Below are 19,354 nucleotides of genomic sequence, written 5' to 3' on the forward strand. Positions count from 1 at the left end.
CTACAGCACCTGGACCGCCAGGGGACCTATGCGAGGATCTGCATTCAACACCATTGTGCCAGAGCTACTACACTCCAAACTTTCCGAGTTGACTGTGCCTGAACCCCTCTGTCGGTGGATCATCTGCTTCCTGACAGACAGGAAGCAGCATGTGAGGCTGGGAAAGCACATCTCAGATGTGCAAACGCTCAGCATAGGAGCACCGCAAGACTGCATACTCTCTCCTCTCCTCTACACCAACGACTGCACCTCCACAGACACCTCTGTCAAGCTTCTCAAGTTTGCGGACGACACAACCCTGATTGGACTGATCCAGGATGGGGAGGAATCTGCCTACAGACAGGAAGTGACACACCTGGTGTCCTGGTGCCATCGCAACAACCTGGAGCTCAATGCTCTTAAGACAGTGGAATTGACTGTGGACTTTAGGAGAGCTCACCCCACTCACCATCAACTACACCACAGTCACATCTGTGGAGTCTTTTAAGTTCCTGGGAACCATCATCTCCAAGGACCTTAAGTGGGGGGCTACCATCGACTCCACAGTCAAAAAGGCACAACAGAGGATGTACCTACGGCAGCTGAGGAAGCACAATCTGCCGCAGGCAATGATGGTCCAATTCTACACGGCCATCGTGGAGTCTGGTCTCACCTTCTCCATCATGGTCAATCGTCCGATCAACAGAGAAGGTTATTGGCTGCAACCTTTCCTCCATTGATGAACTGTACACTGCAACGGCCAGGAAGCGAGCGGGCAAGATCATCTCTGACCCCTCTCACCCTGGCCACAAACTCTTTGAATTGCTTCCCTCTGGAAGGCGACTCCGGACTGTCAAAGCTGCCACAGCCAGACATAAAAACAGTTTTTATCCACGAAGAGTTGCTCTACTCAACAGCCAAAAATCTGTAGCCTCCCTTTGATCTGGTATTTTGTTGGTTCACATGCTTGATCAATGATGTTTTATCATTAATGTTTGATCAGCCAATACCACGTTGAATGACGGCGCTGGCTTGAAGGGTCGAATGGCCTACTCCTGCACCTATTGTCTATTGTCAAACTTGGAGATGTCACATTTAACTACCTCGTCTAAACCGTTAATATATTTTGTAAATAACTGGGGTGCCAGCTCCGAGCCTTGCAGCACCCCACTAGTCACTGCCTACCATTCTGAAAAGGACCCGTTAATTCCTGCTCTTTGCTTCCTGTCTGCCAATCAATAGACAATAGACAATAGGTGCAGGAATAGGCCATTCGGCCCTTCGAGCCAGCACCGCCATTCAATGTGATCATGGCTGATCATCCACAATCAGTACCCCGTTCCTGCCTTCTCCCCATATCCCCTGACTCCGCTATTTTTAAGAGCCCTATCCAGCTCTCTCTTGAAAGCATCCAGAGAACCTGCCTCCACCGCCCTCTGAGGCAGAGAATACCACAGGCTCACCACTCTGTGAGAAAAAGTGTTTCCTTGGCTTTGTTCTAAATGGCTTACTCCTTATTCTTAAACTGTGGCCCCTGGTTCTGGACTCCCCCAACATCGGGAACATGTTTCCTGCCTCTAGCTTGTCCAAACCCTTAACAATCTTATATGTTTCAATGAGATCCCCTCTCAACCTTCTAAACTCCAGAGTATACAAGCCCAGCCGTTCCATTCTCTCAGCATATGACAGTCCCTCCATCCCGGGAATTAACGTTGTAAAACTATGCTGCATTTCGTCAATAGCAAGAATGTCCTTCCTCAAATTAGGGGACCAAAACTGCACACAATACTCCAGGTGTGGTCTCACTAGGGCTCTGTACAACTACAGAAGGAACTCTTTGCTCCTATATTTGATTCCTCTTGTTATAAAGGCCAACATGCCATTCGCTTTCTTCACTGCCTGCTGCACCTGCATGCCTACTTTCATAGATGTACAAGGACCCCCAGATCCCGTTGTACTTCCCCTTTTCCCAACTTGACGCCATTTAGATAGTAATCTGCCTTCCTGTTTTTGCTACCAAAGTGGATAACCTCACATTTATCCGCATTAAACTTCATCTGCCAACTCCCCCAACCTGTCCAAGTCACCCTGCATTCTCATAGCATCCTCCTCAAAGTTCACACTGCCACCCAGCTTTGTGTCATCTGCAAATTTGCTAATGTTATCCTCCAGTCCACAGGAACTGATCCAGAGACGAGAGAACATTGGAAAATGATCACCAATGCATCCACGATTTCTAGAGCCACCTCCTTGAGTACTCTGGGATGCAGACATCAGGCCCTGGGGATTTATCTGCCTTCAGTCCCAACAGTTTACCGAACACCATTTTCTGACTAATGTGGATTCCCTTCAGTTCCTCCCTCCCACTAGATCCTCAGTCCCCTAGTATATCTGGGAGATTGTTTGTGTTTTCCTTAGTGAAGACAGAACCAAAGTACTTGTTCTGCCATTTCTTTGTTTGCCATTATAAATTCATCTGTCTCTGATCGTAAGGAACCTATGTCTTCACTAATCCTTTCCTTTTTACAAATCTAGAGATGCTTTTAGAGTCAATTTTTATATTCCCCGCAAACTTTATTTCATGCTCTTTTTACCTCCTCTTAATTAACCGCTTTGTTTTCCTATGTTGAGTTCTAAATTTCTCCAAGTCTTCCAGTTTACTGCTTCCTCTGGCCAATGTATATGCCTTTTCCTTGGATTTAACATTATCCTTGATTTCCCTCGTTAGCCACAGTTGAGCCGCCTTCCCAGTTTTATTTTTTCGCCAGACTGGGATGAACAATTTTTGGAGTTCATCCATGCGGTCTTTAAACCTTTGCCGTTGCATCTCCATCGTCAACCCTTTAAGTATAGTTTGCCAGTCTATCCTAGCCAATTCCCGTCTCATACCTTCAAAGTATCCTTTATTCAAGTTCAGGACCCCAATCTCTGAATTAACCATCTCACTCTCCATCCTAATGCAGAATCCACCATATTATGGTCACTGTTGCCCAAGGGGCCACGCACAACAAGATCGCTAACTAATCCTTCCTCATTACACAATACTCAGTCTAGGATTGCCTGCCCTCTAGTCGGTTCTTCTACATATTGGTTTAAAAATGGTCCCCTCTCCCATCAGGCAAGAGGTACAGAAATGCATACCTCCAGATTCAGGGATAGTTTATTCCCAGCAGTTATCACCCAATCACCAACTGGAGAACGGCCCTGACCTCTACCTCACAGGAGGCCATCGGACTATATTTAATCGGACTTTACTGGACTTTATCTTGCACTAAACGTTATTCCCTTTATCTTGTATCTGTACACTGTGCACAATTGGCTTGTTTGTAATCACATATGTTCGTTCCGCTGACTAGTTAGCACGCAACAAAAAAGCTTTTCACTGCACCTCGATACATGTGACAATAAACTAAACTAAATAAAACCTTCTGCTCATCTCGTTGCAGGTCCTTGAGCAGCAGAATTATATCTACACTAAAGGATGCGTAGGGCAGTTTGAGAAGTGGCTGCAGGAGAATCTGACAGTGGTTGCCGGGATATTTATTGGTATTGCATTGTTGCAGGTGAGGATTATTCCCACACTGGAGCCCTGTGTTCAAATCCTTCTCTGGCCCTCTCGGTCTCCTATGAGTCATAGAGACTTACAGCATGGAAATAGGCCCTTCGGTCCAACTTGTCCACACCAACATGTCCCGTCTACACTAGTCCCAACTGCCTGCATTTGGCCCATATCCCTCTAAACCTATACTATCCATCTACCTGTTAAATTTTGTTATAGTACCTACCTCAACTATCTCTTCCGGCAACTTGTTCCATATACCCACCACCCTTTGTGTAAAAAAAAAAAAGATACCCTCACCTTAAACCTATGTCCTCTGGTTATTAATTCCCCTACTCTGGATAAGATGCTCTATGCATTCACCCAATCTATTCCTGTCATGATTTTGTAGACCTCTATCAGTTCACCCCTCATTCTTCTGCGCTGCAATGATTAGAGTCCCAGCCTGCCCCATAGCTCAGACCCTGAGTCCCCGCAACATCCTCATAACTATGTACCTGCACCCTTCGATCCCTCTGCTCCACAACATTCCCCAGGCCCCTGCCATTCACGCTGAGGGTCCTGCCCTGGTTTGACTTCCCAAAGAACGTCACCTCTGCACTGAACTGCATGAAACTCCATTAACGGATCGATTTATTTCCTTCTGTCCCCACCGTGCAGATATTTGGCATCTGCCTGTCTCAGAACCTGGTGAGCGACATTGAAGCGGTGAAGGCCAGCTGGTGACTGGATGCCCGGCTCCCGACCCATGGCGGGACGCGGCATGGGGACATGCCCACCCTCGGACAGTTAACGGTGCACTGAGCCTCGAGGCGTCCCTGGGGAGGCATGGAGGGGAGCGACACGCACGGGAAAGAGGCCTCGGTAGAAATGGCCATTTTCCCCCTTACTCACCCCCTGCGCTTGCCCCCACTGCCGCCTGGACCTGTGGCCCTGGAAGAAAATGTGGCGTCGTCGTTCCTAGGATGGCAGACGGCCCGTGGAGATTCGGACTGATGCACCATCATCGTGCCAAAGATTCTCCTTTCTTCTCCGCGCTGCTGTGGTGCCAATATTCAACGCTATTGCGTTTGAGGAGCGCCCAAGGTCCATGCGTGCAGACTCGCTCTCTCCTTCCACTGGAGCCCACAGAGGAAACGCCCTCCTCCCTCAGCGGTCCTTCATAACATAAATATATAATTTTTCTCATCGGATCAGTAACACAGGACACCATTGTTGATCTTGAATCTGTGTCAGGAACTGTTTATTGTCCCGCTGAGTTACTCCAGCATTTTTGTGTCTATCTACTGTTTATTGTACACTGTGTTTCTACATTCAGTGTCCACACCTTATTTTGGGCAAACGTCACACCTTTGTATTAAAAGAATGTCATGAATCCTGGCAAAGAATCTTGGGGAGAAAGCTGGAAAGAGGTGGCGTGGGACAAAGCCTGCAAGTGATGGGTGGATACAGTCAGAGGTGTATAATTGGCACAGATAGACACAAAGTGCTTGAGTAATTCAGCAGGTCAGGCAGCATGTCTGGAGGAAAAGGATGGGTGACATTGCGGGTTGGTACCCATCTTACCTGCTTACTTACTCCAGTACTTTGTGTCTATCTTTGGTGTAAGCCGGCATCTGCAGTTCTTTGTTTCTTGAAGAAATCTGGCCTTGGTCCTAACACCTGTATCCACCTATCACTCGCCAGGCTTTTTCCTGTCACTCCTATCTTTTAATTTCTCCCTCACTACGCTCAGTCTGAAGTCGGGTCCCGACCTGAAACGTCACCAACCCATGTTCTCCAGAGATGCAGCCTGACCCGCTGCGGTAACAACGCACTGCGTCCTTATGTCTTCATGAAATCAGTGCCAGAGGGTCAATTTCTGGTGACACGGAGCGGGTAGAACCGCTGCCTCACAGCGCCAGAGACCCAAATCCTGAACTCAAGAGCTGTCTGTGTGGAGTTTGCATGTTCTCCCTGTAACCGCGTGGGTTTCCTCTGGGTTCTTCCTACATTCCAAAGACATGCGGATTTGTAGGTTAATTGGCCTCTGTAAATTGCCCCTAGTGTACAGGATGTCGATGAGAAAGTGGGATAACATAACTGTGAATGGATGATCGATAGTCTGAAGGGTGGGCTGAAGGGCCAGTGTCTATGCTATATCTCTAAACTAAACAGAAATTAAGATGACCCCTACCCTGGGTAAAATACTCTGCATTCACCTTATGCATTTCCCTCATGATTTTGTACACCTCTATAAGATCACCCCTCATCCTCCTGCGCTCCAAGGAATAAAAGTGCTAGCCTACCCAACCGCTCCCTATACCATGGGCCCATTGAGTCCGGGCAACATCCTGTAAATCTGTAGAAAAAACACAATATATTCCAGATTTATAATCATAAGTAAAATACTACAATAATAGTAAAATATTGAAGTACAAATAATGTAATTTTTACACTGTATTTTATAAAAATGCAACAAATTGATCTCTTTGCTCCTGGCTGTTCTCTCGCCTTGCTCAGTATGACGATGGTCCTTTTTACTTTGCAATATAATCCAGCGGTTGGCCTTATTGTAACATGAATGAGGTTCCCTGTGGTAAACCACTCAGTATTATTGTGTCCAAGGCTGCTGATACTCTGCTTGTACTGTGTTAATCCTGCTTGCATCCAGCTTCTGTACGTTCGATGTTTAGTCCGCATGCTTAATCTGCGGATGGAGCAGCGTTGCATGTACGTTGCCCGCAAGACGATAGCGTGACTGCCCTGCGCCTCGTGTTGGGGGAGAGTGCACAACACCCCCTCCCCTCTCTTGGGTGGCAGCGGAAACCCGTCCAATCTGCCAAACAACACTCGCAAGATCCACAACTGGTGAAGGTGCACTTTCATCGAGACGGCATTCGGGTTGTGGATGGTGGTAATAATTTTTAAATAAAAAGAAATCCTTTTTGTATATCGATGGATATCATTGTGTTTTTTTCTTTAAACCAACTGCAGTGTCATGGAGTGATACAGCGTGGAAATAGGCCCTTTGACCCACCATGCCCCATCTACACTAGTCCCACTTGCCTGCATTTGGCCCATATCCCTCTAAACCTGTAATATCCATGTGCCTGTATAAATGTTTCGTAATGTTGTGAGAGTATCTGCCGCATCTGCCTCCTCTGGCAGCTTGTTCCATACACCGATCAGTCTGTGTGTGTAAAAAAAGTTGCCCCTTGGGTTCACATCAAATCGTTCTCCCCTCACCTTAAACTTATGCCCTCTGGTTCTTGATTCCCCAACTCAGGGTAAAAGAGTCAGCATTTACCTTATCTAATTCCCTGATGATCTTGTACACCTCCGTAAGATCACCCCTCATTCTCCTGCACTCCAATGAGTAAAGTCCTGGCCTGCTCAATCTTTCCCTATTGCTCAGGCCCTCGAGTCCTGGCAACATGTTCGTAAATATTTTCTGCACCCATTCCAGATTAACAACACGGAGCTATACGACACAGAAAACAGGCCCTTCAGCCGCCTAGGTCCATGCCGACCGGGTTGGCATTTTGGGCGGGTCCAATTTGTCTGCATTTGGCCCATTGCCTCCTCAATACTTCCTATCCATATCAGACATTTAAAAGTCATAATTGAAGCTGCTTCCATAGTTTCTTCCGGCAGCTCATTCCAGATACAAGCTACCCTTTGAGTGAAAAGGTTTCCCTGCTGTCTGTCCCTCTTACAGTAAACCTCTCCCCTTTCACATTATGCTCTCACGTTTTAGAATCCTTTACCCTGGGAGAAAGACTGAGCGTTCACTTTATCCATGCCCCTGATGATCTTGTACACCTCAATAAGGTCACCCACAGCCTCCTACGACCCAAAGAATAAAGTCCCAGCCTGTCTGGCGTGTCTAGTTGTATCTACTCTAACCAGAGAGCATGCAAAGTTCTTCACTGTACCTCAGCCCACAAGCCCAGGCAACATCCTTAGGTTTAGGTTTATTATTGTCATGTGCACTGAGCAGCGCTGTCAACATTGGGTCAGAATTGGGAGTGAGAAATTGCGAGAGACCAAGCCAGAGGGAGCAGGGGGGGGGGAGGGGTGGAGGGTATGGGAAGGGGTGTCTCCATTGGTACCGAGCTTATGCATTTTTTCAGCTTGAAATTGTGCAATCATACTGTAGCGAGTCTTTTAACGTACACTTGAATGTAATATTTATGCTTTAAATTGGATTCACTATGAATAAGGTTAGGCTAAATTACATTCCTAATTACAATCCACAATAGAGCCATGCTCTGATCAACAGGTGCAGCACATGAATGATCTTAGTGTATTCATGTATGGAAATCAGATTATAATCAAGCACTTGGTCCATGTTGACCAACCTGGGTCTCACTGCACACCTGGTACTACTCGTGACCCTGACTCCAGTTGCATACCTTCTCTCATTCCTGCCCCGAGTCCAGCCTTACACCTGGCCCCCTATTCTACCCTGATCATAGCTGCTTACCTGCTTAGGTTCCCAATGCTGAACACTCCCATTGTCCCAGCTTTGACTGCACACCTAGTACTATTCCAGACCTTGACTCTGGATGCACACTTGGCCTTGCTCCTAGCCCCTCTGCACTGACAATATATCTGGCCCACACATAAAGCCCCATATCTGACCCCCTGGACTTAACCTATTACGTTCAGGTCCACAGGTGCTTATCTAATGCGGTAATCTTTTATGGGGCACTTCACAGACCAAATTTTGTATAACAAGCTAGCTACTTTGTCAAATAAGTCATCAATTGGTTGAACACAATCTCTCATCCATAAAATTATACTCACTCAGCTGTATAAGTATTCTGTTAACATTTCCTTCATTTTCCTAACAAACTGTCCTGAAGTCATTTTCACCCCCAATATTTTCAGTATTTTGCTGTCTTCCTCTCAGCTGGGACTTTTCCGAAATGCAAAGTCCAATAACAATATATTTAAGCAATAATATTCTATTTAATGTGATCTTTAGAGTACATAATATTTTCTGTGGTATCAATAAACACAACAATGATAAAATGATCTTTGTTTTGATTGCACCTACCAACATGCATACATTATTATATTACAGTTAGTATGTACCGAGGGCAAATTTTTGTTCCAATGCTCCCCATTCCCAATTACTTTTACATTGAAGTGATTGAAATCCAAGTGAGGTTTAAATGGCATCAGAAAAATAAAACCTCCGGAATGGATGATATTCATTATGTGGTTGGTTGGAGTCAGTATCAGCACAATTACTATATTAAACTTTGAATCTTCAGATGTCCTGGTTCAAGCTAAAACTAAAGACAAATAATAACCTCCTCACACATTCCCCTGCAAGTATCTCTGTCACTCCTTTAAAATATGCCCCTTCTTTGAACAAGCTCTTAAACATCGCATCTGAATCAGTTTCCATCTGATTACACTCCTTGATAAAACAACGAGATTGGGGACATTTCTATTCAACCTGTCAAAGGAATTGGTGGGGGAGGGGGGGGTTATAAATAGTCAGTGATGTAAACAAACATAATAGTTGAGTGGCAAATGACAATCGTGCTACCTTCTCAATATTTAACTAAAGGAAATGATGGGTTATCGGTGCTGTATGTTATGACAGACAGCTTGCATGTCATTTTAATATTACACTTATCCCATCCCCCTGGATATTCCGGATTAATAAATTAAGGTTTTGTCAACTAATTACAAATCGGGCTAATTACAAATCAATAACGTTAGCCAACTCTGAAACACGATGCGCTGAGCTTTGGGATCCAGACATCACGGACAACCGGCCTCAGTTCCCCGCTCGCACCTGGGAGTCCTGTCTGTCTGAACCAGGGGCTGCGGAGCGTTTTTGAAAGTGGGGGTGCTGAGCGATCACTGATCTTGGGGGTACCCGGCGGGGGAGTGGAGCGACCCAGTGGGTGTTACCCCCATTCCCACGGTAGGGACGTTTTGAAATTTGATGTATTAAAATCATGTTTTAGTGCATTGTAGAAGTATGATTTCAATGTTTTTTGTTTGAAGTATTTTTAAGGTAACTTTTTAAGGGATAACTTTTTCCACACAAAGGGTGTTGGGTGTATGGAACAAGCTGTCACAGGAGATAGTTGAGGCAGGGACTATCCCAACATTTAAGAAACAGACTGATACATGGATAGGACAGGTTTGGAGGGATATGGGCCAAAAGCAGGTAGTGTCGCTGGAACATGTTGGCGGGTGTGGGCAAGTTGGGCCCAAGGGCCTGTTTTCACACTATCATTCTATGATTACATTAGACCTCCACCATGCATGAATGCTTCAAAATCAAGTGGTCGAGTTTTATTGCCATATACTCAAGCATAGAAAATAGGCGCAGGAATGTGCCATTCAGCCCTTCGAGCCAGCACTGCCATTCAATAGGATCATAGAAACGTAGAAATTAGGTGCAGGAGTAGGCCATTCGGCCCTTCGAGGCTGTTCATCTAAAATCAGTACCTTTCCTGTTTTTTCCCCATATCCCTTTCGTTATTTCACTAGCCCCAAGAGCTAAATGTAACTCTCTCTAGAAAACATCCAGTGAATTGGCCTCTGCTGCCTTCTGTGGCAGAGAATTCCACAGATTCACAACTCTCTGGGTGAAGAAAGTTTCTCCTCATCTCTGTCCTAACTGGCCTACCCCATATTCTTAAACTGTGACCCCTGGTTCTGAACTCCCCCAACATCAGGAACATTTTTCCTGCAGTTACAGTAAATGAAAATCTAGTTGGCAAGCAGGATGCTTTCTCCAACCACCCCCATTTGAAGGCCACTATCTTCCACCGTTTCTACCCAGAGCTTGTACCTACTTCCAGCAGCCACTGGTTGTTCTCCAGGATGCACCGGTCCGCTGCCTGGTCCATGCTGGTCACCTGGGCAAATTCGGTGCAACGCCTCCGACAGCCCGGGACTCTTGCACTGAGGCTGCTCCATGGCAGGAGCTGCTGCAACGAACGACTCACCAGCCCGGCCGTTCGAGGATGGGCCGCTGAGTACAAAGAGAGTCCAAGCAGGGGACGGGGGTCGTGGCCAACAAGGAAGTGAGACCATTGGGACTATTATGAATACTTTTGTAACTTTCTCAACACCCTATATGTAGCACCTCTAGGGTTACTTTTTGTATTGTATGCAAAACAAAGAATTTCACTGTACCTAGGTACATGTGGCAACAAAGTATCACTGAATCATTGACTGTGTGGAGTTTGCATGTGTCTCCCTGTGACCGTGTGAGTTTCCTCTCACATCCCCAAAACGTGCGGGTTTGTAGGTTACTTCTGTGAACTATCCCTAGTGTGTAGGGAGTGGATGAGTATAGAAGTTGGGGCGTCATGTTGTAGTTATATAAGATATTGGTGAGGCCACATTTAGAGTATTGTGTTCAGTTTTGGTCACCATGTTATAGGAAAGATGTTGTCAAGCTTGAAAGAGTTCAGAGAAGATTTGCCAGGACTCTGGTGACTGAGCTATAGGGAGTGGTTGAGCAGGCTAGGGCTTTATTCCTTGGAGCACAGGAGGATCAAGGGTGATCTTATAGGTGTACAAAATCATGAGAGGAATAGCTCGGGTAAAACACAGTCTCTTGCCCAGAGTAGGGGAATCGAGAACCAGAAGACAGGTTTAAGGTGAGGGGGGAAAGCTTTCATATGAAGTTGATGTGGTAACTTTTTCACTCAATTAGGTGGTGGGTGTATGGAACAGAGGTAGTTGAGGCAGGTACGATTTCAAGGTTTAAGAAACATTTAGACAGGTACATGGATAGTAGAGGTTTAGAGGGGTATGGGCCAAAGTGTGAACTGTGATGAGGATGCTATGAGGCTGCAGGGCGACTTGGATAGGTTGGGTGAGTGGGCAGTTGCAGTATAATGTGGATAAATGTGAGGTTATCCACTTTGGTGGCAAGAACAGGAAGGCAGATTACCATCTGAATGTTGTCAGATTAATAACAGGAGAGGTGCAACGAGAACTGGGTGTGCTTGTACATCAGCCAATGAAAGTAAACATGCAGGTATAGCAGGAAGTGAAAAAAGCTAATGGCATGTTGGCCTTCATTACGAGAAGATTTGTGTTTAAGAGCAAGGAGGTCCTACTGCAGTTGTACAGAGCCCTGGTAAGACCGCCTGGAGTACTGTGTGCAATTTTGGTCTCCTAATTTGAGGAATGACATGCTTGCTATTGAGGGAGTGCAACGTAGGTTCACCATGTTAATTCCTGGGATGGCGGGACTGACATATGATGAAAGGATGGGTCGACTGGGCTTGTATTCACTGGAATTTAGAAGAATGAGAGGGGATCTTATAGAAACAAATAAAATTCTTAAAGGATTGGACAGGCTAGATGCAGGAAAAATGTTCCCGATGTTGGGGGAGTCCAGAACCAGAGTTCACAGTTTAAGAATAACGGGTAGGCCATTTAGAACTGAGATGAGGAAAAACTTCTTCACCCAGCGAGTCGTGAATCTGTGGAATTTAATCCTGCACAGAAGGCAGTAGAGGCCAATTCACTGGATGTTTTCAAGAGAGTTAGATTTAGGGCTAACAGAATCAAGGGATATGGATAAAAAGCAGGAACGGGGTGCAGGTTTTAGATGATCCACCATGATCATGTTAAAGGGCTGAATGACCTACTCCTGCACCTATTTTTTTGTTTCTATAAAAGCAGGCAGGTGGAACCAAAAGCAGGCATGGGCGTTGGGCCGAAGGGCCTGTTTCCACGTTGTATGACTCTCTCTCGCTCTCTCTACGAGAAAGTGGGATAACATTGTGTGAACAGGTGATCGATGGTTAGTATGGACTTGGTGGGCCAAAGGGTCTATTTGCATGCTGTATTCCAAAACTGAACAAAAACTGGATGGAGTTTGACTGTGTGGGTTTTCCCCAAGTGCTCCATTTTCCTCTCAAAGACCCACTGGTAGATTAAGTGCCTTTGTGACCAACCCACTTCAGGGGGAATTTACATAAGAATGGACGGAGGTTTAATGGTGGTGTGAGAGGAACAAGGTGATTAGCGTTGATGATGGCATGAGTGGGCTGAAGGACCTGCTTTCAAGCTCTATGATGTGAATGCCTAATTGTCACTGAAAACATATTGTGCAGGATTCAATGTTCTCACTGCACCAATGACAATTGATTTAAAGCATTGTAGTTATGTTGAAGTTTAAGACTTTGGTGCAATGTTTGAAATTCGTCAGATCACCACGTAGAAATTAATTTTATACCCTTAGCAAACTATGCAACTATCAATCAATATAGACAATGAACAATAGATGCAGGAGTAGGCCATTCGGTCCTTTCAGCCAGCACCACCATTCAATGCGATCATGGCTGATTACTATGTGTTCAAGAAGGAACTGCAGATGCTGGAAAATCGAAGGTACACAAAAAAGCTGGAGAAACTCAGCGGGTGCAGCAGCATCTATGGAGCGAAGGAAATAGGCAACGTTTCGGACCGAAACGTTGCCTATTTCCTTCACTCCATAGATGCTGCTGCACCCGCTGAGTTTCTCCAGCTTTTTTGTGTACCTATGGCTGATTACTAGTTTGTTACTTGGAAAACATAGGTATATGGAACAGTACAGCACAGGAACAGGGCCTTCGGCCCACAATGTCCATGCTGAACATGTCAAGATAACGTCATCTCATCTGCCTGCACATGATCCGTATTCCTTCATTCCCCACGCAGCCCTGTGACTATCTAAAGCCTCTTAAACAGCAATATGTTCAAGAGTTCATAAATTGCAGTAGAATGAGGCCATTTCGCCCATCAAATCTACTCCGTCATTCAATCATAGTTGATCTATCTTTCCCTCTGAACTCCATATCTCCTGCCTTCTCCCCATAGCCCTTGACACCTGTAAAATGACTTACTGCACACACAAGTCTTTTACTGTAACTATTTATTAAACTAACTCTTTTGCACTATGCTGTAGCTGTCAGTGGTCATCACTGGAGCTAGAGAGCGAGCTAGAGGTGGGGACACTACAATTATACTGGAGACAATGGGGAGTGGTTAGTACTGGGGAGGTCACTATGGTTAAAGGAACATGCACTGATCTACAACACCCTAGTTAATAGTTTCATGGAATCCCCACTGGATGGATGGAGCGAATGGTATTATTGCACCATTTTAGCTTAGTTTAACTTAGAGATACAGTGTGGAAACACCTAGTCCGCACTGACCAGCGTTCACCCTGTACACTAATTCTATCCTAAACACTAGGGACAATTTAAGATAGAACTACCGCAGTGGTTCTATCTTTCTTCCCACTGTGCAAAGGCAAAGACATTGTGACAATATGAGCTCACCCGTGTATCACCGCCCCCCCCCCATCCACCAAAATAGTTTAAAGATACAGCATGGAAACAGGTCCTTCGCCACACCATGTACTAGTAGACTAGTTCTATGCTACACACTAGAGACAATTTAGAGTGTGATCATGTGCCCCATGACCTTGCACCCTCATGACCCCGGGCGCTCCGCATACAGTTCCACCTCACACACTACAGACGACTCAGTGTGTCGGATAGAAACAGTCGGAGCACCTGGAGGAAACCCATGTGACCACAGGGAGAACGTACAAACTCCCAACAGACAGCACTCGTAGTCACGATTTAACCCGGTTCCCTAGCACTGTGAAGCAACAGCTCTACCGCTGTCACCGTACCACCCTGAGGCGTGGAGAGGGACGTTGGTTGGCGGGAACTGCTCCAGAACGCCGAGTGTATGGGCCGACCGGACTTTAAATAATATTGTAAAGTGTATATTTATTGGCTGTTTTTACTGTACATATTATTTGACTATAGCGGACAATTGGGAATAATGGACACCATCTAATCCCTCTGCTCTTTGACATTTCCACCATGGGGGAAAAAAGTTACGAACTGTCTACTCTCGCTCAGCATTATATTTTTTCTACACTTCTACCAGATCTATCCTCAACCTCCCGGATCAAACCCAGATCTCTGGCACTGTAACGCAGCAACTCTACTGCTACACCACCGTTTTTAGGGAATTTTAACTGATGCCAGAATTGACTGTTCAGATGGTGGATGCCTCTGCTAGAAGCCACTTGGTATGACGATTAGGACTGATATACGTCAATTTAACTGGGTAGAATCTTCTCCTTAAATAGGAATGCTCTTTACACTTTCGGGAAATCCTTTTATGTCAGCAGGTGCTCAAATATCCTAGGTTCTAACATCCCAACAAACCTTTTAAATGTCATTAAAATACTTTTCCAAAACTGGGGGAGGTAATGGCCCGCAAATATGGCCTTGGAAGTTGGCTATGGGAACGGATCTGTCGGCTCCGACTGACCCAGAGTTTCAGAACCCCCACCACAGGGGACAAACGGAAGTCCCGATGAGGTTGAGATCAGCTGCCTCACCCAGCCCAAGTACCACAGTTTTGGGGGGGGACTTCTGGGGGGGATTTCAAGTCTGCTCTCGTAATGTTATTATTTTTATTTATTTGAATTTTGTATAATTTTTTACATTTTATTATGGAAAATAATTAGTATTTTAAGATGTGTCTCAAATTTTAATGCAGTCTATTTGCAAGCCATTGAGAGTATGAAGAAAGCCATTTCAATGTGCATTTAGTACTTCAGATGTTTACCATGCTTATCTCAGCATCTCAATGTTTTTTTTGTGTACCAGTTTCTGAAGAGATTATTTTCCCCAGAGGTTGAGGGGCAGCAAACAAATTGTAAATGAAAACAAGAGCAAGTTTCTATTGTTAGAAGCAGTCCGCATTTTCACCGTTTAGAGATACAGTGCGGAAACAGGCCCTTCGGCCCACTGGGTCCACGCCGACCAGCGATCCCCGAACACTAACACTATCCTACACGCACTAGGGACAATTTACAATTTTACCGAAGCCAATTAACCTACAAACCTATACGTCTTTGGAGTGTGGGAGGAAACCGGAGCACCCCGGAGAAAGCCCATGCAGGTCAATATGACAGGAGAATGTCAGATGGTGAGGCAAAGTTTTCCCAACATGTAGATGTCTTGGAGCAAAACTAAATCAAATCACACAATTAAAACACAAAAAGTTGGGAATTCAAGATTTAATTTATTAATTCTAGGTACCATGATTTTACACCATTAACAGCCAACATCTGATTACCTGGGAAGAACTGATGAAGCACACTATAGTTTCTACTTTTTGTGGCTTTTAGAAGTATTAAGAATGGAGCAAGCCTCAACATCTGAATCAAAAAGACAACCCAGGTTTAATTTCTGCATCCTGCACAGTCCCCAAGGCATTATATCACGACCTGCGACGGGTGTGCATTTCTTCCTATAAACATTGTCACTTTGTTATTTTACTACAACATGCAAGTTCTACCACATTGTTTCAGGCAACAAGGGACATCGAGTCAACAATGGAATGACAACTGGCTACTTTTTTTTTCCTCTTTAAAAACCACAGCTTATGGCTGTGAGTACTTGGTGCCAGTTTATTTGTGCCGAGACTGGACCAATCTAACGCATGCACAGGAAGTGAGAAGCGAGGGTGGTGCAGGAGCAGTTCACAGCAGACGAAGGTGACCCAGTGACAAGACACTGAACAGGCAAGTCGGATACAGATCTCAGCTTTCTATCACCAGTCTTTGCTCCGTCACTAATGCCTGTTGGGCTACGAGTTTATTCTCGTGGCGACGAAGCTTTGACACAATCTCTTTGAATGGCATGTCCTGCGCTTCCTTCCTAAGTTGTTCTGAAAGGAAAAAAAAAAAATTCCTGATTTACAATCAATAATTACAAATAAGCAAAACTGTATTTTTAAGAATCAGCTTTTTAACTCAGGCCGAAGCAGGTTTCTGGACATCATAGAACAGTCAAGCACAGAAACGTGCCTTTCGGCCCATAATGTCTGTGCCGAACATGACGGCAAGATAACTAATCTGCTTTGACTGCACATGATCTATATACATCCATTCCAAGCATATTCATAGAGTCACAGAATCATACAGCAAGGAAACAGGCCCTTCGGCCCACATGCCCATGCTGACCAACATCTACACTAATCCCACCTACTTGCGTTTGGCCCATATTCTTCAAACGTGTTCTATCCGTATCATGCGCCTATCCAAAAGTCTCCTAAATGCCACTGTCATATCTGCCTCCACCACCACCCACTCCTGGCAGCACATTCCAGGCACCCACCTTTTCCTTTAGTTTTTCTGTGTTGCCCACATATCTCCTTTAAATTTTACCCCTCTGAGCTTAAAGGCGTCAAAAATTAAAGCAGGTTCTTGAACAACTGGGCAATTGGGCAGAGGAATGGTTGGAGTTTAATGCAGATAAGTGAGAGGAGGTGCATTCTAGGAAGTTAAATCAGGGATGACCTTCCTGGTTTATTGGCAGGGCTCTGGGGAATATTTTAGTGCAGAGTGATCTAGGAGTGTTGTGTTTACTTTGGAGATACAGGACGGAAACAGGCTCTTTGGCCCACTGAGTCCGCACTGGCTAGCGATCCCCGTACACTAACACTATCCTACATACCCTAGGGACAATTTTTCAAAGCCAACTAACCCACAAACCTGCAAGTCTTTGGAATGTGGGAGGAAACTGAAGCAACCAGAGAACACCCACGTGGTAACAGGGAGAATGTACAAACTCCGTACAGACAGTACCCTTAGTCAGGATCGAACCGGGTCTCAGGTGCTGCAAGGCAGCAACTCTAACGCTGCGCCACCTGCGCCCTATGTGTTGGTACTAAGTTCCCTGAAAATGGCATCACAGATAGATAGTGCGGTCAAGAAGGCTTTTGGTACATTAATCTTCATCAGTCAGGGTACGGCGTATAGAAGTTGCGATGCTATGTTACAGTTGTACGACATTGGTGAGGTCGCATTTGGAGTGTTGTGACCAGTTTTGGTCACTCTACTGTAGGAAGGATGTCATTTAGCTGGAAAAGGTGTAGTGAAGATTTATGAGGATGCTGCCAGGATTTGAGTGCCTGAGCTATAGGGAGAGGTTGGACAGGCTAAGGTTTTATTCCTTGGAGCGCAGGAGGCTGTGGGGTGATCTTATAGAAGTGTATGAGGTCATGAGGGAAATAGATAACTTGAACCTGTGCCTTTTGCTCAGAGTAGAGGAAACTCAGACTTCTTCAAAATCTGCAGAAGGGTCCCGACCTGAAACGTCACTTATTCCTTTAGTCTAAAGCTACCTGACCCGCTGAGTTACTCCAGCATTTTGTGTCTACCTTTGGTATAAACCAGCATCTGGAGTTTATTTTCGATAGCAGAAAAATAAATATTAATGGATTCAGAGAATTAAAGAGTAAAAACTGAGCCTCGGTGCCCTAAATATTACAAAACAGAGTTCTTAGGCATCAAATGCTGCATTGGTATCTTACAGAATTAACTAAAAATAGCACCAATCTTGTTTGTTTATCGAAGCATGCTACTTGGGGAAAAAATGTAAAAGGTCTTATCCAAATGTAAACATCAATATCACTGTTATGATAGGCAGATAACTAACAGCAGTTTAAAAAGGCAAAAAGTAATTATATAAATACTATCTAATATCTCCTGGGTGACTCAGTACCAACCAGTTTAGTTACTCTCAAATTAGTGTCCAATAGATTTGCCAGTCAGCATCAATTGCAAACAAAATTGAGCAAAAAGTAATTTTAGTTTAGGTTAGAGATATAGTGTGGAAACAGGCTCTGCGTCCCACTGAATCCACACCGACCATCGATCGAGTTCTAGCCAAACACTTGGAGCAATTTACAGAAGCCAATTAAGCTACAAACCCGCGTGCTTGTGGAATGAGGGGAAACCAGAGCACAGAAATAATACCCACAGTCACAGGGAGAACACACAAACTCCGTACAGACAGCGCCTGTAGTCAGGACCGAACCTGCGTCTCTGGCAGTAACTCTGCCGCTGCGCCACTATGCCCCCCTCAATGTTGCTTTTGTAAGGTGCAATATTTAACTCCAAAGAGAGCCATAAATGATGAGAGTTGATCTTTAAACAGTGCAAATACATCACACGATATGGGGACCAGATGAACAGTATTGAATTTAGCAGTACTGCTAAAGATCTTTAGAGATACTCTCACAACCCTTTAATTTTAATTGAAAAGTAATTCTGATGTCTGAGTGTCAGGCAAAGCAACTCCTCCAAAACAACATTCACATCTTCCCTCTCTCCACCCTCTCAATACTTTCAACTGCTTTTATGATTAATGAGATAGTGATGTAGCTCCAAGCCTAATCAACTTCTAGGTGTAGTAATAAAGTGTTGTAAGTATCTGGCACTTAATTGACATCTGGCCAATTCAAAATTTGATTGTATGACAAGCAATTATAGCACTGTGTGGAAGGCAGCCTTGCCTGTTATTAGTTTAGCTTGAACAGGCATGCACATCAAATGCTATTAACGTATGTCCACTAATTATAAGACTAGATATCCAGTCCATGTTGTATGTGGAGCCAATATCGTGAGTTGCTTGTCTCAATTTAAACCAAATGCTGAAAACACTCAGCAGAACAGGCTGTAGACAGTGCAACAGTTAATGTTTCTGGTCTGGGACCCTTCATCAGAACCGGGAGAGAAAAAGACGTTAACTTTAAGTAGCAGAAAAGATAGGGGAAGGATGGATAGGAGAAAGGTAATATCTCTATCAGATGACAGGGGCGGTGCAGTGGTGCAGCTGGTCGAGCTGCTGCTTCTCAGTGCCACAGACCAGGGGTTTCATCCTGACCTTGGGCGCTGTGTGAAGTTTGCACGTTTTCCCTGTGACCGTGTGGGCTTCTTCTAGGTGTTACCTCCACGCCCCAATGACATGCAGGTTT

General features: G+C 45.0%; 2 protein-coding genes across 4 annotated transcripts in view; one reads left to right on the plus strand and one right to left on the minus strand.

The window, feature by feature from the left end:
* LOC129700713 (tetraspanin-5) overlaps positions 1–6,472 on the plus strand; it is a 76,769-nt gene extending 70,297 nt beyond the window's left edge. The window contains exons 7-8 of the mRNA XM_055641321.1: positions 3,426–3,542; positions 4,199–6,472. Coding sequence (XP_055497296.1) covers positions 3,426–3,542; positions 4,199–4,264 — 183 coding nt within the window. The 3' untranslated portion in view covers positions 4,265–6,472. The remainder of the gene's footprint in view (positions 1–3,425; positions 3,543–4,198) is intronic.
* Positions 6,473–15,593: 9,121 nt separating this feature from the next.
* rap1gds1 (RAP1, GTP-GDP dissociation stimulator 1) overlaps positions 15,594–19,354 on the minus strand; it is a 79,914-nt gene continuing 76,153 nt past the window's right edge. For all 3 annotated transcript variants that reach the window (XM_055641233.1, XM_055641234.1, XM_055641232.1), the window contains one exon: positions 15,594–16,261. In XM_055641233.1, the coding sequence (XP_055497208.1) occupies positions 16,134–16,261 (128 nt within the window). In that variant the 3' untranslated portion in view covers positions 15,594–16,133. The remainder of the gene's footprint in view (positions 16,262–19,354) is intronic.

This window comes from Leucoraja erinacea, chromosome 1 (genome assembly GCF_028641065.1).
Source record: "Leucoraja erinacea ecotype New England chromosome 1, Leri_hhj_1, whole genome shotgun sequence".
NCBI lineage: Eukaryota > Metazoa > Chordata > Chondrichthyes > Rajiformes > Rajidae > Leucoraja > Leucoraja erinaceus.